The sequence below is a fragment of the Lathamus discolor genome, chromosome Z (assembly GCF_037157495.1).
Source record: "Lathamus discolor isolate bLatDis1 chromosome Z, bLatDis1.hap1, whole genome shotgun sequence".
NCBI classification, from domain to species: domain Eukaryota; kingdom Metazoa; phylum Chordata; class Aves; order Psittaciformes; family Psittacidae; genus Lathamus; species Lathamus discolor.
In genome coordinates this window covers 36,356,445-36,382,868 of record NC_088909.1, presented here as the reverse complement: position 1 = coordinate 36,382,868, position 26,424 = coordinate 36,356,445, and the positions used below count along the sequence as shown (strand labels likewise).

Genomic DNA, 26,424 nt, shown 5'->3' with positions numbered 1-26,424 from the left:
TTGGAGAAATACAAAGTTCAGAATAATACCACTGAAATTCCAGATCATAGGTTATGGTTTTGACAAGTAGGAGAAAATAGCATGCTGTGAATTTCCTTGTGAAGTAAATTGATTTGGAAGCCATTGAGTGACTATAGGTAGAGACAGATAACCCTTTTTAGTCATTTTGTTGAAAAATTGTCATATTTCAGAATCATGACAATTCATAATTCTACTCAAGCCAAACATCAAACAAGTAAAAATATTGCAATTACTTTTTGATTATAATTGAGAGAAAATGAAGCTTGGGCTTTGTTCATTTTTCACCTGCTCCAAAAGCAAAATACATCATTCAGACAAAGAGGCAAATCGCTAGAGAATGCTTTAGATTTTTTTAAGCCTTTTACAACATGTGTATCATCTCAATCTACTAAAATAATGGGTTTCAAAACTATTCTTTTCCTTATTGTTGGATTGGGGAAAGTGTTCTCATTTTATAAATCACTAACATGTTCTCAAACAAATGATGCGATTATGTGGTATTTTTTCAGAATTGTACAGTGAAGGTTGTTTTGGGTTTTTTTGTCTCTGTAGAGCAATGAAATAAAACATATATCTTGTACACTGGTTTAGGCAGTCAAGCTTTCACTTTATCAGCATAACAATTTTTCTGTACAGTAGGAAGCATAATGCTGGGGTTATTTAGATGTCCACATTGCTAGTTTTGTTTTGAGATGAAATAGCTATACCATCATGAACACTGGGGCAGAGAGCAGATGTTTTCACTGAACCAGTGAAAGATTTTAGATTATGTAACTTAGGGCCAGAATTTTACATGAACCATGTGAAATTAATCACTGCTACCAGAGAGTACTATTCTTTCCAGAAATCTTTTTGTTAGTGTGCCTGGCATACTCAGTTATAGTACTCAACAGCGAGGAAGGGGAGTTTGGCATGCATTTCTCTGAGAAAGCAGTCCCCTATGATAATTGTTGCACTCTGATATTGACTAATCAATATGCATTCTTTCACTTTTACAGGCAGTTTGCTATACACCTTTCTTCCTTGTCACAGCAGTAAGAAGCATCTTAGCCGTAAATATTTTTACACTTACGGAGGTATCATCAGGACTAACTTGGATTGTGTCTAGCAATCTCTTAGAGTGCTCTCATGGTTAAACTAACTGTTCAGCTCTCCAAAGTACATTACATGCACTGTGTAGACTGTGAAGATGGTTCATACTCTATTATTGCAACTGTAAATGTGAACAGTGATGTTCTTATGGTGTAAGGTTGACAACAGCAAATAACAGTAAGAATGAAACAAAAAAAAAAATCTAGTGCTTGTTGAATAATGTATAAAAAGGAATTGGTTCTTAGCAGTGGAGAAGTAATTTGTGAAACCATTAGTGTACAGTATAAAGACATTTCATAAAGGTTATAATAACTGGCATGAATGACAGCTGGTTTTGAGTCTTATGTCAGTTTGACACCCACATTAGCAATTTTAAAACAGAAGATATTTGATAGTTTTGCTTTGTGCAAGGACTGTTGATCACTGTTATGTCTGTACCTCCTTGGCTGGCAGCTGGAATATTATGCTTTGCTATTTGCTTTGTTGACCGTGGGCATCATCTCTGTCCATCTTATTTTTGTTCAGGTTAGTGACCAGTCTGTCAGCCTCAAAAGTCCTGTGAATTCTTGACGAGGCCAGGCTCAAGTAGGACGCAATGAGTGGAAAAGCTCCTTCATGGCAGGGGGGCTGGATCTAGATGATCTTAAGGTCCTTTTCAACCCTAACTATTGTATGATTCTATGATTCATCAGGATCCCTTGGAGGGGATGAAAACCTTTCATAGGTCACAGGATATTCTTTGTGACTTTGCAGCCACTGGTGTCAGTCTGCAGAATGTAGCAGTGATTTTGAGAGGGCAGCAGGCTCTTAGGGATGTTAAGCAGGCTTTAGAAGAAAGAGCTGGAATTTCTGTGATTCAGGGGGAAATTATAGGTATTATTAATTACTTGAGACTGTAACAAATTTGCTGCCTTGCCAATCATGATTTCTCTTGTAATTTTTCTAACTGATGTTACATTCTGCTTGACAACAACTTTAAAGAAAAATAAGTAATGCCTGTGCCTAAGGAAAGACACAAGACTGCTTGGTTAAATGATTGTTCTGTCTGAATGACTTCAGTCATGACAAGGAGAGAGAATCTGCTACCTGCAAGGTTTTGTGTCTTAAGTCCTTTCTACTTTCTGTAGCAATGTGAAGGTTTTCCACTTACGGAAATCAGGATATTTCAGTTGTATTGAAGGCCGTACTCTCAGAAAGGAGACATTTGGCTGAGATATTACAAATCTGTCTGAGGAGGTCTTTCACACAGGACTGATGCCAGCACATCTGTGACGTTTCAGTATGTGACTTTCTTCTTCGCCTTATTTTTGATTTAATGTGGGCATTTATGTTGGAAGAAGCAGATGAAGGTTTTGAATTGCAGGGAAAGGCAAAAAAGAAAAAAAAAAATCTTGAGGATGCATTTAATCGCTTTGCAGTGTAACAGAGAACTCAAGTGAGTGGAAATTTCCTGTCAGAAAAGGGTGAGAACTCCTAAGATGTTAACAGCATCAGAAAAAAAGTGCAACTTCCTTCTTAGAAAGGTTCAGATTATTATCACTGTTTATCTTTCAAGTTAATATAAACCAGCTATGATAACTCCCTCAAGTGTAAGCAGTAAATACTGAAGTGGCATTGGAGCAGCACAATTGCTGTGAAGCTTTTGAAGCAACACTTTGGGGCCACTTACATTGTTTCCTTCAGGGCTTCTTTGTCTTTAAGACAAGCAAACTGGGCCTTTCTTATTATTAGTTACAGTAAACCTTAAGGGGGTTTTGCCTCTTTAGACCCTTTCCTCAACTGAATGGTCAGTGTTCACTGCAAGTTGGAGTAATTAGCACTTTCTTTTGACTCTAAATTGCTTAACTTCATGAAAAGGTGACATATGGCTGGCCTTCATATGGTAAGCAGTAGTTGAGTCATGCTCTGTTTAAAAGCCCTTTTCGTTTTGCATCCCCACTGAAGATATGTGCTAATAGTTGCTTCAGCTAGTGACCTCTCTGGTCAAGGGAGAATGAGGTGTCCTAAAGGGCATGAAGAGGGCTAGAATGGGAATTTATGTTTGTGGGTCCTCCGTGGGCTAGGGAATGCCAGGAACTTTTCCCCAGTTAGCTGAAGTTAGTTTTTTTTTTTTTTTAACCAATCCAAATTGGGGGTTGGACTAGATTTCCTTTTAAGTCCCCTTTGAACCCAAACTATTTTATGATTCTAAATGCTGCTTCCCTTGAAGGGATGTTCTTAAAACTCCCTTTCAGTCAGATTAAAGCCAGCCATCTTCAAGGGCAGGCTGTGACCTTATGATACCTCACAGTTTGTTCTTTTGGGGTTTTTTTAGTTAAACTGATTCGGCTGGCTAAAGTTATGCTTTACCTAGGTTGTAGTTCTTGGTGATTTCAAAGGATGAGAGCTTCCAGATGGGGAGTGCAAAGCAGTGTCTAGACTTGTTAGGGTTAAAAAGTCAAATTGCTTAAAGACCTATGTGAATCAGTCGGAGGAAGTCTGTGGGAGAGCAACAAGAGGTGTAGAGATCTACAATACATGACTTGTCCAGTAAAGAAAAAATGAACGGCTTCTTAGCATCAGGTAAATGAAGGGTACTGCCAACAGTAAGGAATAGTCTGTCCTCCAAAGGCAAGGTATAAGGCACAAGAGCAGTCTTCATTTGCTGTGGGAAAGACCAGAGCTAGCATGAGCAACATTGTGCTGCTGGTAAGGCTAGGGAAGCATTGATACAGACTTCATGGGGAGTTTGCTGAGTACCCACTACAGGAGGTTGTTAGGAATATATTAGATAGACATAGACTGGGGTTGGTGTATTATAGAATCACAGAATGGTTTGGGTTGGAAGGCATCTTAAAGCTCATCCAGTCCAACCCCCTGCCATGGGCAGGGACACCTTCCGCTATACCAGGTTGCTCAAAGCCCCTTCCAACCTGGCCTGTGTATATAGATAAAGGCACATACTCAGTGGGGGCAGAGTGTGGCATGGGTAATCACTTAGTCCTTCTCAGTTTCCATAGTATGGTTGCTTGTGAGCTAGCCCAGCCTCCTGGGTACTGTGGATGTACTTCAGGGGTGTCCCTTCATGGTTGGGGTCCAGACAAGTCCAGATAACTCAGCAGTGAGGATATGTGGCATTGTCTTGTTCAAAAGGAATGATTTTCCGAGGGAAAGTGTTGACGGTCATATTTCAGTGTTCTTGACAATGTATAAAAATAATACATTTACTTCTAATGTTAAATGTCTAAGTGATTTAGTTTCTTTCCTTTATCCACACACGTGAGGCAGGTGAGAGTTTACTCTTATATAATAGCTGTGTAGTACAAAGACTACAGTAAAAAATAAACCCAGGAAAATGCACATAAACAAAAGAATGTCACCATGTTACCCCAGAGCAATATGTATTTACAGCATTTGGAAAGCTTTCATAGCACTTTTAATGCTGTCTGTTACATGTGCTTTATCAGATAACTGGGAGTTGTAGTTGGTATTTAAATATTACGAGCATCTGTTTCTGATTACAAAAGCAGAACCTTAGGTCAACCGCAGATAGTGACACCGTGTTTCTGTGAGTCACATAAACATGTTGCACACATCTGCTTGGGGGAGCCACATCTGCCTCTCCTGCACACAGAGGGTTCAGGCAACGCCCTTAATACAGTTTTATTTATCAAAGCAAAGCTTAAAGACCAATTCAAAGAAAACAACTTCTTTACACATTTTAGCTTAAGGTTGCAGAACACCTCTGCTTCGGGGTTTATTAAAAATCATGCTGTTATTTTCTTCTTCTAACACAGCTTACTTTTGAATTTTATATGCAGCTGGATGTGGGTTAGCACTTATTTTAAATTATTTGGTCAGGTCTGTTTAATCAGAATAACCTTATTGTGCTATTTTCAATGCTCTTCGTGGGACAGAACAAAGGTTTAAACAAGTTCTTATTATTAGCCAGCATTGAGACTGACTTGAGACACGCATGTATGTAGTTTCAGTTTTTGTCATATCCCTTGTTATTTTTTTTTTGTCTCAGTGCTTAAATGAAAATGGGAAGTACTACTATCCCCATGGTACAGATGAGTCAGTAGCACAGAGGAACTTAATAACATGAAGTCTTCATTTTTAATTGTATATTTTTCAGTATTAAAAGATATCTGGATACAGTCAAATTAGTCAATTAAAATATTTTCATGTCAGCATTATTTTGCATCTCTTATACAAGGATTTTTATGTGTACTGTTAATACCTGTGCATACATTTAGTTGAATGCGCTACTGACAACTTTAGGTAAGAAAACAGATGAGAAGATACTAAGATTCAGTGACTTTTGCCCATCTCAATATTTTATTGAAAAATAAGTTCCTTAGACATCTGGAAATTTCAGCTCTGTTAAATAAGTGGCTGATTAATTCAGATCCACTTGAAACCCTTTGGAGGACTTACATGAGCATGTGTGAGCACATAGATAATTAAGCTTTTACTGTAAGTAACCAAATTAATAGCGGAAGCCAAGGCACTTTTATTTTCTTGGCACTGTTTAAATAACTTCACTGCCTTCCTCTTATGTTTTAAAATAATACACAAGATACTCTATTCATGCACAAGTGTTGCTATTTGTTTACTAACAGAAACAGTATTAGGACCATTCATTCTAGGTATCAGGAATGGGTGCATAAGATTATTAAAGTGAATCTTCTAGTGACCACATGTGACTTTTTTATGCAGAGCCTGAGGATTCTGTGTATTTTGTGATTTCTTTGGCTTATTGAGTCTTGTTTGTGGTCACCCCTTCTCATGTCAGAGTGCATGTGAAGTGCGTCTGGATAGTTCAGCTGATGCTATTGATAACTTTTGATGCCTTCATCTTCTCCTTTACTGCCACAGCTTTTGTAGCTCTGTTCTTAGGCAATGAATCATTTTAGTAATTTGTAATACTTCTAGATTGGCCAATTCGTTTTTTTCTTGCTCTTTCCCATTTTGTATTAATTTCTGTATCTGTTGCAGATTATCCACAAAATGAAGCTTAACAGAAACCCATGGAGAGTGTTTCAACTTACAGGCTGAAGTGAAGTCTTCATCTTCCTTTTGCCTGGTTTTACCAAAAGCTTTATACACTCAGGATTTTAAGACTGTTTATCCTTCTCCATTATTCTGAGTCCCTCATATGCCTCAGCAGCTTCATTGATACATGACAGCTGTAACAGACAGGCCCAGACAACCTCTTCTTTCTTTTCCACTCTTTTATTTTTTTTTTTTTGGTCAAAGTTTAATAAACAAGAGGAAACACTTGAAAAAATATTTTTAGCATGTTTCACTTCCTCTGTGGCTTATAAGATCAGTTTCAGGGTAAGTATTTTGTATCACTGGTTGCAAGGTTCAGACATATTCTTTCCTCTTGAGGCAATGACCCAAGAGTTGGTTGATGAGGATAGTGTTCTGATAGTGCATCCTTTTTTACATGTCAGGGATTATTTCCCCTTTATGTCTCTGAGTCAGTGTTGCAACTGCTAGTGACACCTCTAGTTATCTTTTCCTGTTTTCATCTCCTCTAAGGAAGTTCTGCTCTAGAAGCTTATTACGTAAAAATAGCATTCTCTTACTCAACCAAATGTCTGTTCTGTTTTAAATTCCACCTCACCTGCTGACAGCTGTGGAAAATACAAAGTTCTTGTTTTTCTGCTTGTCTTGTTAGAGTTGCAGAGGCAGAAGTTTCTATTTAAATTAACACATAGTGAACCCTGCCCCAGCTCAGCACTCCCCATCTCTTCCTTAAGTGTATTCTGCTTCAGTATGTGCTTCAGTTCACGTGTGCTCTTTATGTGTCTTCACAAACAACCATGCTTTGCAGAGCAGGGATTAAGACCAGCTTGCAAGGTTTAGCTTATTTGCAGCCCTGAGCTAGCAGTGGCTCCTGCAACTGTGACCTGTATTCCTTTTCAGCTTTTTACAGCAAGGATAAGTGTGTACTGAAAACTGCTCAACATGACCAGTGCAAGTATCAGTCATTATATAGTTGCAGTCATTAAAAGTGTCCTTTTTCAATTTAGTGTGTTTTTTGTTTTTTTTTTGGCACATGACCCCTCCCACCCCACCCCCCCACCCCCCCCGGCAAGCACGCACAATTACTATAACTTTTTCAGCTGACATTTAAGCAGGCATTCTTCGTCTGTTACTTGCTGTGTACTGATAGTATACAACTGTTTTGTTACTGTAGTTCTCTTAACCTATGGTAGCCTGTTAAACCTTCATCTTGTCTGAACCCAACTAATAATTAATTGCAGAGAAGAAAGATAAAAGATGGGCTAACCTGATCATTAAAGCAATGATGGAGTTCGTAAGTGTTTCTGTGAGTTCAGCTAACAGCTTGGCTAGACCTTGAGCTACAGTAGTTTAGTTTGCAGCATGTTTTTAAGCTAATTTTGCTTAAATTGGTACAAAAGACTGTGGGTGTTCGTATTTCAAGTTAATTAGGATAACTTTGGCTGAACTTTAGTTAATTAGGATCAAGTTTATACTAAACTGAATATGTTTTTCTTATGGTAAAATAAGAATCTGCAAGAAAACATGGATATTCCTAAACCAAGCTGATTTTTGACAGATGAGATGGTAGTGAAACATTTATTTCTTAAATCATGAATACCTCATATATTTATGTTTCTGGTTTTATGTCAGATATGTTTATTCCAAAATTTTGCAGAATACTCAAAAATAGTATGCCTTCCGGTTTCCAAAATTGTCTTGGTCTCTCAGTGCCTTTATAGAAGGTCATTAAACTCTATCACTGTAGTATTTATATGTCATAGTGTAACAAAGATTTCAGCTCTGTCCTAGCAGCTTTGCTCTAACTCTATCCTAGAGCATGGGAAATTACTCTGTAGTCTGTCTGACACTCTCTGCCCTCTGCTTTACCTTATATGCACTGTACAGTCTGTATTACTTAATAGTATTATTTAATAGATAGACTCCACATGAGCAGTGAGTGCTGTTTTATCTCTGCATTTTTCTATCAACACAGAAAGAACATTCTTCGATTCTTGGATGCTGAAAGAGATGTATCGGTGGTCAAAAGCAGTTTCAAGCCAGGAGATGTAATCCATTATGTACTAGACAGACGTCGCACCCTTAACATTTCTCAGGATTTGCACAGACTTCTCCCTGAAGTTTCCCCAATGAAGAATCGCCGATTTAAAACCTGTGCAGTTGTTGGGAATTCTGGTATTCTTCTGGATAGTGGATGTGGAAAAGAGATTGATAGCCATGACTTTGTAATAAGGTGAGTTTTCATCTGCTATCGAAGGTACAGCCTGCTATCTTTACTGGAGAAAAGGTGGGAGAAGTGTTTTAATTTCAGATTTCAGGCAGTATTTGAAACTAATCTGAAATGGTATCCTTTACTGTGTGATTCTGCAAATTTAAATACATGCTCATATTGTTGACAAGAGGATTATTTTTACAGTGAAAATAAAACAGGCGGCAGAGGAGAGAGGTTTGTGCTACGTATTTTTGCTGTTTGTTGGTTTTATTCCAGACAAAATAAATAATATTCTTATGGAGGCCTTGGTAGAACAAATGCAGAACGTTTTATCTTTAAAAAATAGTTTCTTCACTCTTGACTGATAAAGATGGCCTATTGTAAATTACTATATTACTACATATGTGTAGCATAGGGCAAAATTTCAGTGTGATGTATTGATGTTGAAGCAGATGGCTACTGTTAAAGTAATTGGTAGTCACACACCTAAATCCTTTTACATTGCTCTAAAAGTGTATCCCTGCAGTTTGGGAAAAAATGTTATGCTTCCCTTGTTAATTCATTCTTCAAATATGCACAATAGAATATCTTTGGACTTCACATATTAATAGGAAATAAAGAGGAATAGCTGGCCTAATTTGACAGCCTGGCATTATATTTATATAGCGAAAGGTAGGCAAAAGATGGGTTCTTTTGCTTTTGAAGCACAAGTTTTGATTGGTTTGGTTTGAGGAAGGATGAAAGAGCAGAAAACAAGGGGCACTGACAGAAAACAGTAGAGAAATAATTGTCATTGCGACTAATTTGCTTTTCATTTTCTCACATTGAAGGAGGATGGTGGCAAAAAAAAAATCAAAAAGCTATGGGAAAGAAAATAGTTTTTCAGTACATAAAACAGGATATACTCATAAAAATTGCATTTTATTTGAAAAGTGTACTGGCAAGTGGCGACTGAAACAGTAACACACCACTCTCTCATTTTCCTTACTTGTTTTGCTTGTACCACTAGTCTTTAAAAATTAGCACCCTTACTGCAGAAGAAATCCCAAAATGCATACTACATTTTTAAACCACATTTAGCCTATGACCTTATACCCTTTCAGAGATTAAATGTGATTCATTTAACAGGACTACAGAAAAATTTAGATACTAGGTTTTCCAGACGAAAACTTTCTTTCAGAAAGCAAGCAACATGTTTTTACTTAAGTCATGTGCTGAATTTCCTTGAAGTCATCTCCATGCTCTTCCTTATATTTTAACTAGCCGTGAAGCTAGGTGATGGTATCTGATAGGGGATTTTAACTAATTCAAGCCATGTGGAGTATAGATATGATTAGTGTATGAATAAAAGAATGGTGAAGCTTAGTAGGAACATTAGGAAGTTATTGTTGCTGCTTAGTTATTTAGACTGGAGGAACATTTATACGGGGTGTGACTAGTGAAATGATCAGTATAACTAGGCTGATGATACAGTGGATAATAAACTTGGTCAAATAAGGAATAGAGTTCTTGACACTATTGCCCGTGGAGAATTTTAATACAGTGTTATTTTTGGATTTACAAATCAAAGTTAAAACATTTTAGAAATTCAAAGATTATCTCATAGTTTAAACTGTATGATATTAGGATTATGATATCAAAATGTACTGTGATACTCTGTTACCCTCTTTGCTTTCAGCTGATTTCTCTAGAAGTAAAATGCATTTATTCTACTCACCACCTGATGCTGTTCTGAAAAGCAGTTGCTGTATGTACTGCATGCAGCTAAGTGAGCAACATCTTTGTAGAATCTCCTGGTGCCGAGTGCATTATGCCTATGTGCTGTGACAAGTATGTCATGCTGTTTTGGTTAAATATATCATACAGTTGATTTTAATAGTACTGTATGTTCTTTTTGAGATCTGAAACAAAAGAGTGTGGTTTTGAGAGAGTTGTTTCTTAAAGCAGTAGTTCTAATGCTAGTTCTAACACCAACAATACCGTTTGTTTAATGAGAAAATTGATAGAGAACATCTAAGAAAGTGAAGAGGACACAAGAGGCATCCAGCAGCATGTGCATTACAGCACAAAAGACTCAATATCCTGAATCTTAATGCTCCTATAAAGGTGGTATGAAGATGTTAGCAATGACTGATAAAGACACAGAATTTACTAAAAATACTTTATTAAGGGTAAAGAAGATTGTCATTACCCAGTACTTAATTTGTTTGATTGTATCTGTCAATGGCTTTGAAACTAACCCAAAGTTCTGGTAACTGTCTATCTGCCTTTTATACATTCATGCCTATTCAGTGCCTTCTATATACCAATGTCTCTCAAAGAGCGTTGATCAAGTAGAGACACCGGATAATTAGAATGCACCTATTATGAAAAATGTTTAAAAATAGGCACCTAAACTAGAGTCAGTAAGTATGCCTGCAAGCCAACATACAATTCTGTCAGCAAATTTTACAAGTAAAACAGTGCAATTCTTCTTCAGACATCCATGTGCCACTGTTTTCTCTCCCCTTGTTAATAATAAATACATTTGTTGGTTTATCCTGTGCAAAGAGGAAGATAATCTGACTTCTTCTTTGATGTCTGGGTTTTGTAGGAAAGCAATTGTGATATGAGCAGAAGAAAGGGTATCTGTTCAGGAAGCAGAAAAATCAGATCTTCTAACCATAACATGGAGCCATGGTTGCTCAGTTAAAGGGAACAATTTAAATTTCTCTACTAATAGTAATACATGAGCAAAGAGTGGTAGTAGCTTTTTTCTTCTCTGTTGTTCCTTTGGCTGATAGGGAAAAACAGTCATAGACTTGTCAGTGTTAAAAGATTTAGGATAGTAATGTACTTATATTCTGGAACTTTTGTTTCTGTAACTTGTTTCAGCTTTTATGTCCAAGTACTTAATACACATTGCTTGGATCATAAGCATTGTGCCAGTGGAGCCTGCATATACCTTGAAAGCAAAGTTGCCTTAACAGACTAATTTTAAAGCATGATTCTTTCCTTCAAAATAACATTTCAGTATATCATGGCTAGCTCATTAGACCTTTTTCAGCTCTCAGCTGTGGCAGCTCTATTCCTACAAATTATTACACTACATCGAAACATTAAATGAAAGCAGAAGAAAGCCATTGTCTTCAGATGTTCTTGCACAGCCATTAAGGTGCCTGAGAAAAGGGGAGCACCAGTGTAGAAGTTTGGTGTTTCCTGTCAAGTTAGACATGGGTGGCTTCCACCTCAGGAGAACCTTGGAGAAGGCCTGACTTCTTGTGGCTATGTTTTCCCTTCTTCAGCTGCTGGAGGGGTCCTTGCATGACCGCTACTCAAAGCAGCCCACCATGGGGTGAAAGCTGATACAGAGATGTCTTCTTACAAAGTCAATCTTTCCCTCAGTTACTAGGTAGCACCTGGTGCTACTTACGCTGGTAGACCACAGTAATGGATACCTTCTGTAAGAATTTATAATTCCAACTTTGGTGCACCTTCCTTTTCTTTAAAGGGAAGTTGGGTCTTAAGTAGATGATGTGGGTGAAGATGTAAACGCAGAAGTTTAGAAGGCTCAAAAAACAACTGTAGTTTTATCAGGAGCCAAACAAGTATACAGAACATGTGAGAATCCATAGATTTTACTAATCGTTAGATTCAGCAGGAGGAAGTTGGAGGTTTGTGCCTGGGTTTTTTTTTTTTTTGTAAATCTCCTTTTTTAGGGGTAGATGTGTGTGAAAGTTGCTACAGTGCTTTGCTGCTGCACAACTTTATTTGAAGAACAGGGTGCAATTTGTTCTTAAAATGTCAAGTATCTTTGAATTCAATGTTGCAATTTTGATTCTTACAGGAATCTAGGTATGAACCTGAACATAAAAGCTTGCAGACTATTCAAGAAAGTGTATGTGTTATCGGTACTAGTTAAAGTAATGCCTTGTATGTGAGAAAAGTTTAATATCATGTTCTCCAGCAACAATCTAATTTTAATTTTTTGGCTTCTCAGAGTGTATGTGATTAGTATTGTGAGATGGATATCTTCAGCTTTGGACAAGGAGGAGATGTTAATGAAACAAGGCATGTTTCTGCAGCAGTTTTGTGCAGCTTGGGCTTTAGAGTGGTTTCTAAATATTTATTTCAACCAATAAACCTCAAGTGCACAGATTGTGAAAGGATTAATAAGTGTACAGATTCATGCCCAGTTCTTGTATTATTACTGTATGAAGAATATGTTCTCAATGTCAGATAAAAAAGAAATACACTTAACTCTATACACTTGGAAACACACAATGGAAATACACTTTAAATCAAACAAAATTTCATGGGTTTTATTTAAAATTTACATGAAAATATTGGTATGTGGTCCATGAATATTGTGTATTGGACATTTGCATACATATACATGGAATTTATTAGTTTTATTAATAACCAAGCTAGTTCAACTGAGAACCTCTGTGGAATAACTGACATATCATTTTGAGCTTACTTTTGTGGATATTATTTTATTATTTTCTTTGTTAAGCTCTGGTATATAAAAGTATGTTGTGGATGTGTGTTTGGGCCATAAAGGTGTCACAGCAAACCCAGGGCTGATTACTTTGATGTAAGTGTGGTATAGTAGCACTTATTCTGTTCTTCAGTCTTTTCTTATGGCATGCAACTCCAGCCACTGGCAGTTTGGTTCTTTTCTCCCAAAGTTTTCTTAATACATCCCAGTGTAATCAGTATATGCAACAGAGAGATGTGGAAGAAGCAGAATTTCAATCACTAAGTCTGTATATCTTAGGATCTCAGTTATTCTACAGATACCCAAAAAACCATGTGATGCTTCAGACAGATAGTGATATTTTGTTTTCATCCCAGATCTCTTCTTAATGATAGCATTGCAGTGCATGTTCTTGTTGAAAATCTGCTCTCACACTGAAAACTTGTTTTGGGAACCTCTGCATTTTTACTGTGAATGTTTTTTACATATATTTACCTTTCAGTATCATGATTATACACAAATACTATGTAAATTAGGTGGCCCTGTAAACTTACTCATTACCTAAATTGTATAATTGCTGCTTGATAGTAAGTTGCACTGAGGTTTGGATACGGTCTGGGCTGATGTCATGGGAAGAACAGGGACTACTACAGCATTAGTTTGAGGTACCTTGCATATTATTGCCCCTTTCCAAAAAAAAAAAAAAAGGTTTAATTTGTTGTGTATAAATTCCTACACACATAAAGGTAAAGTTTGTGGTGCAAGCTCCTCATTATTAGTTGTCAATACTTTTAGTGTTCTGTGCATTACTACAGATGAGCTAGAATTAGGGAATATAACAAACTAAGGGTATAGCAGTGCTTATTTCAAAGTTGTTCAGTTAACAAGCTTCTTAGTTTAACTTAGAAGAAAATAAGTATGTGTTTATGTGTATCCCAGACACTTTCTTGAAAGGGTCCTGAGAATTGACAGGAGATCATTGACGTCTGCTAGCAAACATAAAAATTCCAACAACTGCATGAAACTGTGGCATAGCATAAAAATGCATTGGAGGTTAAGGGAAAAATCTCTGGTAACAAAAGATATTTACATATTTACATATAGTACTCAAGTACAAAGACTATATGCAAATACACAATAGTTAGTTTTATTAGCCCTGAAATATATAATAAAGCTGGGGACAAACTTTTTAGCAGGGCCTGTTGTGATAGGACAAGCGGTAATGGTTTTAAGCTAAACGAGGGGAGATTCAGGTTTTATGTAAGGAAGGCGTTTTTTACTGTGTGATTGGTAAAATACTGAAACATGTTGCCCGGAGAGCTGGTAGATGCTCCATCCCTGAGAACATTCAAGGTGAGGTTGGACCTTACCAATCTGTTCTAGTAGTGGAAGGTGTCCCTGCGCGTTGCAGGGGGTTGATGACCTTTGAAGGTCCCTTCTTGCTGAAACTATTCTGTGATTTTACGATACCTTTCTATAAAATTTTCTTGAACTCATCTGTAAATATAAAGTACTTGGTACTAGCAGTTTAGGATGTTACAGTTCATCATGAGCACATAAACTCTTGAACTCACATAGAAGCACTTCTGACATAACTGCTCCATTTAATCCCTGCTGAAGAATGTGCTGATTTTAATTAATGGGGTTTAGCAGGTGTTTTATATTTTCTGACTTTGTGGATAGTTATGGAGCAAATACAGTTCTCATTTAATGAGCATTAAAATCCTTCCTTGAAGGAAGTAATCACTAAGAAAATGAGAAGGGGCTTAATGAGGGTAATATTTTTATAACTTGGTGAACTACAACTAATTTAGTAATGTTTATTTTCTTTAAAGAGCTAAAAACTTGTGTAGAGCTTGTCTTGCATTCATGTTCTACTAAAATAACAATCTTAGTGTGCTGCTAACAGCAGCTAGTTCTTTGGAAACAGCCTTTCGAAAGCACAGATTTATTTATTACCTTATTTCAAACTTCAGCACTGCTGCTAATTCAAATTTATATAACTGAATTTTTAAAAGATCAAAGGTTAAGAGGTGCTCAGCATTTGGAAAGCAAAATGGCTTGCCTACCTCTAATATTATAATCAGGTATCTATTTTCAGACAGTAAGTTTTGAAAAATATGACTGATACACTAAATAACTATTCATAGAAAAACCCATTGTTACTGAGCGCATTTGAATTGCTTATTACTTACTGAAGTTGTGCAGTATTGGATATTAAGTATACTACTGATTAGGCAGTAATGACATTCAAGGTAAGCAGGCATTAGAACTAATAGAACACTACTTATATAAGGAATATAATAACCAGCAAATGTTTTGAAGGACCTACTTCCGACATTGCTTCTTAGAATCCTTCACCTCACCAGAACAGTTTGTTAAATTGTGAAAATAATATTCTAACAGGGTACATATTTGGGGCATACCAGCTACAGGCTATTTCACTGAGGATGTTTTGGAGGGGATTAGTTTCACTTGGATCACACCAGTCACTGAAATCACAGTTAATTTCTTAATTGCATTTTGTCACCTGTATCCAGTGCTACCGATGGAGAATGCTGCCTCTGTGTGAATACATATATATGTATTTAAAGAACTGAAGTAAAAACCTGCTGAACAAAGGCCTAATGAGATCTCTTTCTCAAGTCTAGAAAAGAGCATAAAGCTACTTCAAAACTAAACAAGATTTTAAAATGAGACATTGAGGAAAAATGGAAATATTAATATTTTCCAAAAAAAATAATTTCTAAATTAAATTAAAATAATAAATTTCAAAACATCCAATCAGCTGCAGTGATAGAACTAGACACCAAAACACTGAACACTCATATAACATGGGGTAAAGTTCATTTGAAAGTCATATTTAAATACTGTATTGTAAAAACAGAAAAAGAAAAGGGCAGTGACTAACCTATATAAATTAGATGTCACAGCTTCCTTTAAGAGTTTGAGCTGTTGGTAACATGATGACAAGCAAACTCTCAGGAAAGGTATCAGGTGTTAGAAAACATGCTCTTATAAATGTAAGTGCTACTCAAGCTGTTGATGCATTTGAAAGCCTGACGACGTGATTTTCAAATATACGAAGAACTTTTTTTTTCTTTTTTTCTTCTCACAGCATTATGTACATTGAGTGCTTTAAAAAAAGTATGTTGAATGAGTATTTAAGTTGGACAAAATGCTGATATAATGGTAGATAAAATCACAGGTATTTTTTTTCTCATGTGAAATTGAAATGGGCTTGCATGTTCATTTTCAGCTTTGCTTTCATGCAAGCTTTTTTCTGAGTTAATGTTTCATACTTATTTTCATTTTTCCATTAATTTCTTCCTCTTCAGGTGCAATCTAGCTCCTGTGGTGGAGTTTGCTGCTGATGTGGGAACTAAATCTGATTTTATCACCATGAACCCATCAGTTGTACAAAGAGCATTTGGAGGCTTTCGAAATGAGAGTGACAGAGAAAAATTTGTGCATAGACTATCCATGCTGAATGAGAGTGTCCTTTGGATTCCTGCTTTCATGGTCAAAGGTGGAGAGAAGCACGTGGAGTGGGTCAATGCATTAATCCTTAAGAATAAATTGAAAGTGCGAACTGCTTATCCATCACTGAGACTTATTCATGCTGTCAGAGGGTAAGTTTCTGGCAAAGACTGGTCTGTTCTTGCAACAATGAAGCTCGCAACTAAAATTCCTAGCTGGCAGAAAAAATCTCAAGTAAAATGTTAAAAGGATTATGTTATATTATTTTTGTTATTGTTGTAATAGATTGCATTTATGATACAATAAGTTTGGTAGTAAGTGTATTCCACCTGTTTAGCCTGCTGTAATGCAAACAACATTATCACAATAACTTTTCACTTTCAATGTTATGTATGAAAAAAAATTTATGATCATTATAGTGATAAATTAATGAAAAAATAGTCTGAATTCAGAGGATATTTGTGAGTTACTGAATCAGGGGACAGTCAAAGTGCTACATAGGTTTCTTTTGGGCAAGGTTGTGGAGATAAAAAGGAGAATTTAAATAGCATAAGGGGTAAGGTTACAACCATGTAAATAATGAAGCCTGGCAGATCTGACAATAATGATGCCCTTCCTAAAATGTCTAGGATTTTGTAGCAGTCTTTTTCCTTTTGAATTTGGCCAGATGCTTGGGCAGTTCAAAAACATGATCAGAATGACAGAAAACATTAATGCAGAAAGTTGTTAAAAAAAAAAAAAAAAATAAATAAATTCAGCTTGTGTTCCTTAAACTATGCTTTCTGTGAGATTTTGGGAGATGCCATAAAGTATTGGTATTAGCTTGTATACCAGTTACTGATTATGTATTGGCCTAAAAAGTTGATACTGTTAAAGCAACAGAGGTAAGATCAGAAGGGATGTTTAAAAGGCTACCAAAATCTAGTGTGAGAGTATGAGAATAAAGCTTAGAAATATGTTATTCTTCAGGATGTTAGGACTTTTAAATATAGGACTTTGAATGGGACTTTTATGTTTCTGCTGTGTCTGAGATAGATTAACTGCTGTATTCTTCATGTGTATACTTCTGGCACAGGGAGAAAATAATCTCTTCCCTTTGGAATTTGGAAATCCTTCGAAAATTCTTTAATTTTTTATCATGTTGCTCAGTTTCCATAGTTACTGGATAGTTGTTCTGTTGCACAGTTAAACTTCAGCTATTTATGGGCATTGGATGTGTTGAATTTTCAAGTAATCAAAATGTCTGTAACACATGGGTTACAGGTATAGTAGGTTTTGGGCACGTATAAATCTGAATAAGATTACTTCCAGTTTACAAGCAGCGGTTCTTATTTCCATTTGCTAAATCTGAGCAAAATTATCAAAGGTAAATGGTAATTCAGAATGTGCGGTCTTTCAGGTGACCAGCTTCAAGGTCCTTCGGGGGCTTTGTCTTTAAAAGAATCAGCACCTTCATGGTGTCTGTGGAAGAAAGGTAACAAAAGCTTTGCCACCAGAACTGGTACTGAGGATTTAAACTTCATTTCATATTATACCTGTCAGTGTCATCTGAAGTGACTGCACAGATCTGTCAGATTGTTGAGTCTGTACTCTAAAGCTTAGGTCCCCCATTTCAAGCCTTTTCGTTTAATGATCTTGCTTTCCCTTTTTTGTTCACGTAGGAAGTAACCAAAGAAAATCATGTATCCTTTACTGTTCCTTTTTTTAATCTGAGTAAGAACAAAGCAGGAAGTCAAATTTATCTTTGGTCTAGCTCTTGACTTTACAAAGTGAGATGCATGAGGTAAATACATCTTTGTGAGTAAAGTCTGGAAGTGGATCAGTTAGCAGTAAAATGTTTGAAACAAATATTCTTTAGATTTCTTAGACAGCAACCCAGAATAATGAGGTTTGTATTACAGCAGTTAAATCTAGGGGAAGAGGATTGTCTCTTTAAATGTCAAATTACATCTCTCCAAGTTCTGTTGGGTTTATATGTCAAATGGAATACCATGTTAGTATGAGAAATTAATAACTAAAAATGGTTGTCAAATTAAATGGGTCCTAAGCTAAAAATTTGTATTTTCTACAAATAAGTAAAATAATGTGAAAAATAAATTAAAATTTAAAGCGACATAACCTGCTTATCAAATCAGTCCATTTTGAGCTGTAACATTTGGCAAAGTTTAAGCAAGTTACAACTGCTAACTTCAGGTTGAAATTAAGGGACAACTGAGTCTGCTGCCATTTAAAACAGTGTGTGCAACTTACATAATTAGTTCTAAGAAAAATCTTTGTGATAGTGTATTCTGTCTATTAAGCTCATGGTTATGTCAAATTCAATGTAAACTGATGATCTGCGAGCCTGTGAAGAGACACTACCTAGAAGGAACTCCTTGTTTTATGAATCTCAACTATTTTTGTGTGTTTGTTTTGATACATTTGAGATATTTGTATTTGATGCTTTTGCAAACTCTTCACTTGCAACTTTGTCTTTTGTGACTGAGTTAATAGTGATGACCTAGTGATGGTCTGTGGTGCTGCAAAAAAAAAAAAAGGGGTGAACTAAATAGCGTGAAGATTGCTTTTACTTTGTGAAAAGCAAAAAACAGGAAATCTACCCACAAAATATGCGTCTTAAAACACACAGTAAGACCTGTGCAGAGCATCAGATCTCTCTTGTAGAGTGCCTAAATATATGTACAAGACTGTAAATGCCTGGCTTATGCTATGTGTTTCAGCCTTTTAAGCTGCAAGAGGGAGATGCCATTTGCTGAAAGCACAATAAGGAAAGCTGAACTGCAAGAAGCAGTTTTCATAGACTCTTACTTCACAAGGAAACTACTTTTATCTGCAACCTTTGTTAAGTAGTTTGTGAAATAATTCAAATAGATCAAATGTAGCTCAATGAATTTCATTGAAGGCAAATGAAGTTTAGAGCAGACAAATGGAAATTTGTGATCACTGTACTGTATTGATGTTTAGGACATCTCCAAACTCCTCAACCTCCATAAATGTAACTATTCACTTCTTTTATTTCCAGTTTCTTGTCTTGGTAATTCCCAAGTGTTCTGGCTTTACTCTTTGAGTATGTCTATTTTGCAATAAATAATAATTCATATGAAGCTAGTAGGAGCTGTTCTAAATTAGGCTTTGAAGATAAGAAAATCAGTACAGAAAGTCAGTGAGGATCTTACGCTGCTTTTTGTATCTTGAAAACCTCCCACGTTTTTAACTACGTAAAATTTTTGTTAGACCATGCCAAAGACATCATACTAGGAGGGCCTGCTGAAGAGCTGTCCTCAACTTGAAAGCATATTCTTATGGAGACAAAAAAAAAGGTGGAATTTTATGTTTAATAAGCTAAAAGGTTTCATTAACCTGTTTCAGACAACTTATGCACCCATGGTGTTTTTCCTGTATAGAAAATACATGTAGATGATGTAGATAGCAAAGGTCTATAGCATATCCATATCATTCAGTGGGTTGAAATGCAGCTTGTATTTGAAACTTTAATGTATTTTATTCCAACTACTTATCTTTATAATCCAAATATATAAAACACTGCTACAGGGCTGAAAACTGCCTAAAAAGAGGTAACTGTCATGAAAGTACAATTATAAAAAGTACAATTATAAAATTTTCTTTTGAAAAAACAAACAAGTTTCCAATGTAAATTTAAATAGATATCAAGAGTTCATTGATTTAATGCATGTCAGATTTTCTTAAAATTATTGAAACATAATGTTTTGTGTGCTAAGTAGTTTAGTAACTAATAATCAATAAAGTTCATCATTCCAACCTGACATGTAAGTACTAATAGAGGTGCTTAATGCTGAAGGGTACAGGCTGGCAACCAGGAGGTCTGGAAAGTATTGTCTCTATTCCTTTTTGTGTGTTTTTCCTTCATCAGTCTTTAAAGCATAAGGCACAGGCACTTTCTAAAGACAGAACATTACCTTTCTTAGACTTCTGATCTAGTGAAGCCAAATTCTGTATTCCTATGTATCGTTTTCCATAATAATAGGGCAGTTTTGCTGCAGTCACATGCAACTGAAAAAATGATGATGAGATGAATGAGATGATGATGAGATGAAAATCTTGCTCCTATTTTTCATTCTCTTTTAATGAAAGAAACTTCCTGAGCAGAACATAATATTTGGGATTTGATGTTGATCAGATAGTAAAATAATGACTGCATTCTAGGATAATTTTGAAAAACTTTATTTTTTCCTGTCCATTTGTGCACTTTTTTGGGTCATAAAAGAGTAATATGGTGTTGGAAAAAGAAGTTACTTTTTTTGCAGATCTCTTCTGCAAATTATGGCAACTCCCCCAAAATCTCAAAAGGATTCAAAATACAAAAAACAAACGATACAAATGCTAAGTCCATCATGATAATTACTTTTTTAATCAGTAGTATATTTTAAATAGCTGTTGGATTCAGATTTTTTACTTCAGTAGATTTAGATCAAGTGGTTTCATGTGATAAATTGTTTTCTCTGTTTTGTTTTGTATTTCTTGATAAGCAAGTTTGTATTTCAAGTTAGAATATTGGATTTGGAAATCATTGCACGATTTCTTCACCAAATGTTTCTAAAGGCTCTTTTATGGAACCTTGAATATAATTGTGCATATCTTATTGACGAAATAATTGAGGTAATCAGTGCATAACAGAGTTCAAGATAGAACTAGAATCTATAAATGAAGACCTTAACTGATTAAAAAGATCTGTTTGCTCTTTAATGCCACTGCCAAGAAGGTCAATTACAGAGTAACTAATCGTGAACAAACAAAGCAACATTTTTTAAAATTTAATGTAACAACAAATTTCAGAAACTTCATTTATTAATAAGCCTGTGATTTAATGCTGAACTCTTTCATTAGTATTAGTTTTAATGGTATTTTCCAAGTGAGGTGATAGTCTTTGAGGTGTGGACAGTGTCTATATAGAGTCTGGGCTCAGTAGCAGAGCTCTAATAGAATATGCATTAAACAGCCGGCAAACAGGAATTGAGCCTGCTGGGATTAGAGTCCAGGTCTTGTTTACTTCCAGTGGTAGCAGACCTGAAAGTAGCATCAGCAGATGCTTTCTGCTATGGATCTTGCCTGGCAGTTCCCTGGAGAGAGTAGAGATGGCTCCTGAGACTAAGAATGTTGCTGGTACTTTAGGTGGGGGCCAAAGTAGACTTCCAGTGACCTGCACAGGTCTTCGCCTGTTTCTAGCAAATATCTGAAGACATCTGCTAAAGAAGCAGAACACCCCCACCCCCACCAAGTAATACAATCTTTTATAGTACAGTAGTTTTCTGAGAATTTTCTTCTTACATTTCCTCTTCCAACTCCACAGAACAAAATTCTCACACTCATCTTCATGTGTAAGAATGTTTTCTTGGCTTTTTTTCTTGTTGGAGTGATCCCACAAACTATTAGTCACTCTGCAGTAATAGTGCTGAAATTGCTTCACATAAGATTCCTTCCCGTCTTTTGGGTACGGAACAATCGCGTAGACATCCTGTGGGATTTGCCTAAGCTCAGCTTATTTCCTCCATGATACTGCCTGTGAAAGAGCTGTGTTAGACTTGATCTTGTATTAGACATGGCAGAGTTCCCACTGAAATATCTGTGGTTTGCCTGTGTAAAGAGAATGCTGTGCCTGTTTATGGTCACTTTTCATTAGAGTCTTTTTTTCTCTTATTAGTGAAAGCAAACAGCTGTTGTTTGAATGTAGTGACCTTTCTCACAACTTTGCCATGGATCCAGAGTCCTTTACTGTGGGAATTACAGAAAAAATACTTTGAGAAACTCAAACATGCTAAAATCAAATAGTTCACTGGCAGCTCTGTGTTAGTAAAGAAGCAATTGCTGGGAGCAGTCCATATCGTAAACACTTCTGTTTCTTTTTTTATTGCTAACTGACTTTTTTCTTCGACACTAAAATGTATTTCTTAAGCCATTTTTGAGTACATGAGTTAATAAATAACCACTGCAGAAAACAAAAAAAAAAAAAATAAAAAATGGGTGTTAAGCTAAAACTACAATGCTATATTCAATATAAAATGACCACATCTTTTGCATCATGTCATACAAATATTAAGAATATTAGGAAAAAAAATAAATGACACATTTCCCTACTTTCCAGCAGACAGTACCTTTTTCATATATATGAATGTTAAAATAGGAGTTCTTTATTACTGTACTCTTTGGCCCTTGTGTAACATAGCAGCAGAGCTGGCTTTGTGTGATAACTTACACAAACAAAGGTGATGCCAGTTGGTTTAGGTTTTCAGAACTTGATCTGTTGTGTGAAGTTCTTCGGAGACACTCCAGGGCTGTTCTTTCAGCCTACCAGCTAGTTACCATGGCTGCAAGGCCTGTGCACCTCATGAGGGTGCTTCCTTATCTGGTTAAAAGTTTCTCAGGATGAGCTTTTATTTCCTTGGCACAGATCTCCTATTTTACTGTGTTTCAGGAAGATTTAGTGGGCTCTGTTAAGAGATATGTCACTTTGCTGTGAGGAAAAGGAGAAGTTTCTCAATGTGAGCAAACACAGTTGAAGTAGAGGAGGACATAAAGGAGAAGCTGAATGTGCCCTAAACTGTCTGCCTTTTATACTTTTCATTGTGTGGTCTATTCCACAATGAATGACAATGCATGCTATGAAAAAACAAGTCATGATTGTAGGGAGAAAACCATTATTTTTACTCTCCTTTTGATAATAAAATTCTGTAGGCTTCTGGTTTGGTGGGTTTTGGGGGTGCTTTTGGTTTTGGTTTTGGTTTTCTTTCATTCCTTTTGCCGTGGCAGCTGCTTTGTGCCTGATTATCAGCAAGACCTGTAAAACTTACTCTTCTAAGGTTGAATTTCTGATTTCAGCTAGAGGAGAGGAGCAGAATTAGTCATAAAAAAATAGTAATGAAATCACTCATTTTCAAGTCTTACTGCTTAGTTTATCTACCATGAGCAGCAGCACTATATCTAATGCTAACTAGCAGCTAAGCAGGAAATCGCAGTTTATTCATGCCGTGTATTTGCAAATTTGTATTTATTTTGACAGTTACTTTTTTACTGTATTAGTTTTATTCAATTATTTTTGATTTAATTTCTCTTGCATAAAATGTGTTCATTTCTGTGTTTCTGAAAATTAAAAAATAGTGCAAAATTAATTAACTCTAATTTGATCATATCATACTTCTGTAACAAAAATTGTAGCTGTGCAAGTAGTATAAATAGGATGGAGAGGAACTTCTTTTTTTTTTTTTTTTTTATGCAAGTGGTGAGCTATCTGTTGATTCTGTATGATACATGTGTGCATGAGGAAATTCTGTCAAGTTTCCCTCTATTTTGAAGTGAAATTCGTAAGGTAAAACACAGTAATAATAATTCTGCTATTTTTTGTTTTTACTGTAATGTCTGCCAAGAGTTTTCAAAGGCATGTGTATTTAGCTTTGATCTTACTGAGCTTTTGTGATGAGAAGCAGTTGTATTGAGCATCCAGGCAGTAACAGATTTCTTCAAATTCTTAGTACATTACTGAGGTAATGTGGAAATAAGCAAACAAAGCTATAGCTTTATATGCTATATGGTATGGCATTTCCCTTTGGTTTGCTCATGTCAACTGTCCTGGCTGTGTCCCTTGCCAGCTTTTTGCCCAGTACCATATGACTAAAAATGCCTTTGTATCTGAACTTTCCAGTAAAAGTGGGGAGTTGTGATACCATGTTATCATATGGCAAATTCTACTAGTTCTAAATATATTTATTAACCTTCTTCTCTGATTTGATCCCTTAATTTGGAATTAAAAAAAAAAAAAAGAAACCTGAGTTTAAAGGACAGCTTATTTTTATGTTTTGATCTTTGTTTATGTGTTTTCAGAGGGGTAAGGGAAGGAACAAAACAAAAAGCCCAAACCAAACCAATACAGAGAAGATGAAAATGGATACACATGCCTGTGATAGATCCTCTTCTGTATTACACTTCTGGCTTCCATACTGGAGTTAGCAGAGCTAGGTCAAGAGCAGTATGGATGGCATTTCTTTCTGCCTCAGTGACCATTCCAGATGAAAGATGACGCCACCAGGTGCTGTCAGTTACCTTATACTCCAAGTCATTGCGTTGTTTGTGAAAATGAATAAACAAACAGTCCAGTCCTTCGGTGAAATAATACACTGAGTCAAGTCTTACAGTGGTGTCAGCATAGGAAGGAGGAGTTTGGCTTAGTATCTTCTGTAGCTTTGCTTTTTAGTTCACATGAGCTTCTTCAAGAATGCTTTAATAGATTTGTTATTACCAATTCCCTGGGTTCTTGTTTGTAAATGGAGAAAGACTTTAAGTGCTTCAGGTCAGAAGCACTGAGTAGCACTTGGGCATTTTATGTCTGAAGTTATCAAATGCCAAGGCTAGTAGCTATCTTCCTCCCAAACACATCTGTCCATCTCTTCGTTTTACACAAGGAGTCTATGTATTTCTCAGTTGTGTGGGAGTAAAGGTCCTGTTCATTCCTCTTTCTGAAGTGTACTGGGTCTGGCTGGGTTGTAGTTAACTTTCTTCATTAAAGTCCTTGTTCAGAATACAGGTGTTGTGTTTTGGATTTGTCGGTAGAACAGTGTTGGTAACATGCCAGTGGTTTGGTTGTTGCTGAGCAGTGCTTGCATAGCCACAAAGCCTTCTTCATGTCTCACTCTCTTTGCACCAATGAGTAGCCTGGTAGTCAGCAAAAATTTGAGAAGGGACACAGCCAAAACAGCTGACCTGAACTGACCAAAGGGAAATGCCATGTCATTTAGCATCATGGTCAGCAAGCTGTAAAACTGTGATAGTGGAAGAAGAAGGGCGGGGGATTTTCTTCCAAGATGGCTGTTGCTGAGAGATCAGGTGGGCTTCAGTCTGCTTGCAGGTAGTGGTGAGTGATTGCCTTTTTTTTCCCCCTACTTTCATTCACCTAGTAAGCTGTCTTTGTCTTGATCCATGAGTTTTCTTACTTTTGTTCTTCCTGTTTTCTCCCCCATCCCACTGAAGACACTGAAGAGGGAGCAAGACAATAGCTGTGTGGGTGAGAGAGGCCAAATGTAGGCTTTTCAGAGACTAAGGGAAGCTACTAGCCTGTTCCAATTTGCATCAAAGAATTAAGAGACTGAGTGAAAAAAATTCAGACACTAAGTAAGAAAAAGGGTGAGGGTTGCACACTTGAGCATACCAAGTCTCTCTTCCAAGAGGCTCCAAGAGCTTTCTGTTTCCAGTGAAGGGAGTTGGAGTTAAGGGTGCTTACAGGCTTACAGAAGCACTCAGCACAATTGCATGACAAAACTACCCAGTTCCTTGAGCTGTGGAGAGAAGCAAGATATGCATCACTGTCCCTGGAAGTGTTCAAAAGCTGTGTAGACAAGGCTCTTAATGACATGGTTTAGTAGTGGACTTGGCAGTCCTGGAGTAACAGTTGGACTTGATGATCTTAAAGGTCTCTTCCAACCCAGCTGATTCTATGATTCTATGATTTCAGACATGTGGGAGGTAAAGAGTCCAGGTGATTAGGTGAGCACTGTCATGCCTTATGATATTTTAAACCACAGATCATGTTTTGAAAGAAAATAGCCTGCTCATCAGGGGATGGATCTGGATTCTGCTACTTTGGTGTCAGGAGGTGCACCATATGACTTAGATGCTAGGTGCCTGTATTTTGGATGGAATGAGATTTAAATCTCTCACTAGTCCTCATTTCCTTCCCAGGCTAGACTGAAGTCTCTGCCCCTCTGTACATTCTGTCTTATGCGTCAGTAGACTTTGTTCCTGTGAATCCTATTCTTAGGTGTCCTACTGTCCGTATGCTCATGTGTAGATGTAAGGACCTGTCTGTACATGAATGGGAGATCAACATTGTGTGTGGATTTCATGACAAGTTTAATATGACAAGGTTACTGTATTGAAGTCGTTTTTTGAAATTTGCCCTTCAGGTCTTCAACAAGTAAATTAATGGACCACAGAAAGAATTAAGAAAACAACCATTACTTCTAAAATGTAAAACCCCACTGCTTTTATTTCTATTTTTTTGAACGAATATTTCTGTATTGAAATAATAGTTTATACCTCATGAACACTGTGGAGACAGCGTATTTACATTTTTAATTCTGTATTTAGTGGCGAAAAGATTCATCATTTGCATTTTTTG

General features: G+C 36.4%; 1 protein-coding gene across 1 annotated transcript in view; it reads left to right on the top strand.

Annotated features, from left to right (window-relative positions):
- The window catches only part of ST8SIA4 (ST8 alpha-N-acetyl-neuraminide alpha-2,8-sialyltransferase 4), a 50,657-nt gene that overhangs the window by 6,288 nt on the left and 17,945 nt on the right, over nt 1-26,424 (top strand). Inside the window, exons 3-4 of the mRNA XM_065662017.1 lie at nt 8,105-8,362; nt 16,139-16,432. Of these exons, the coding sequence (XP_065518089.1) occupies nt 8,105-8,362; nt 16,139-16,432 (552 nt within the window). The remainder of the gene's footprint in view (nt 1-8,104; nt 8,363-16,138; nt 16,433-26,424) is intronic.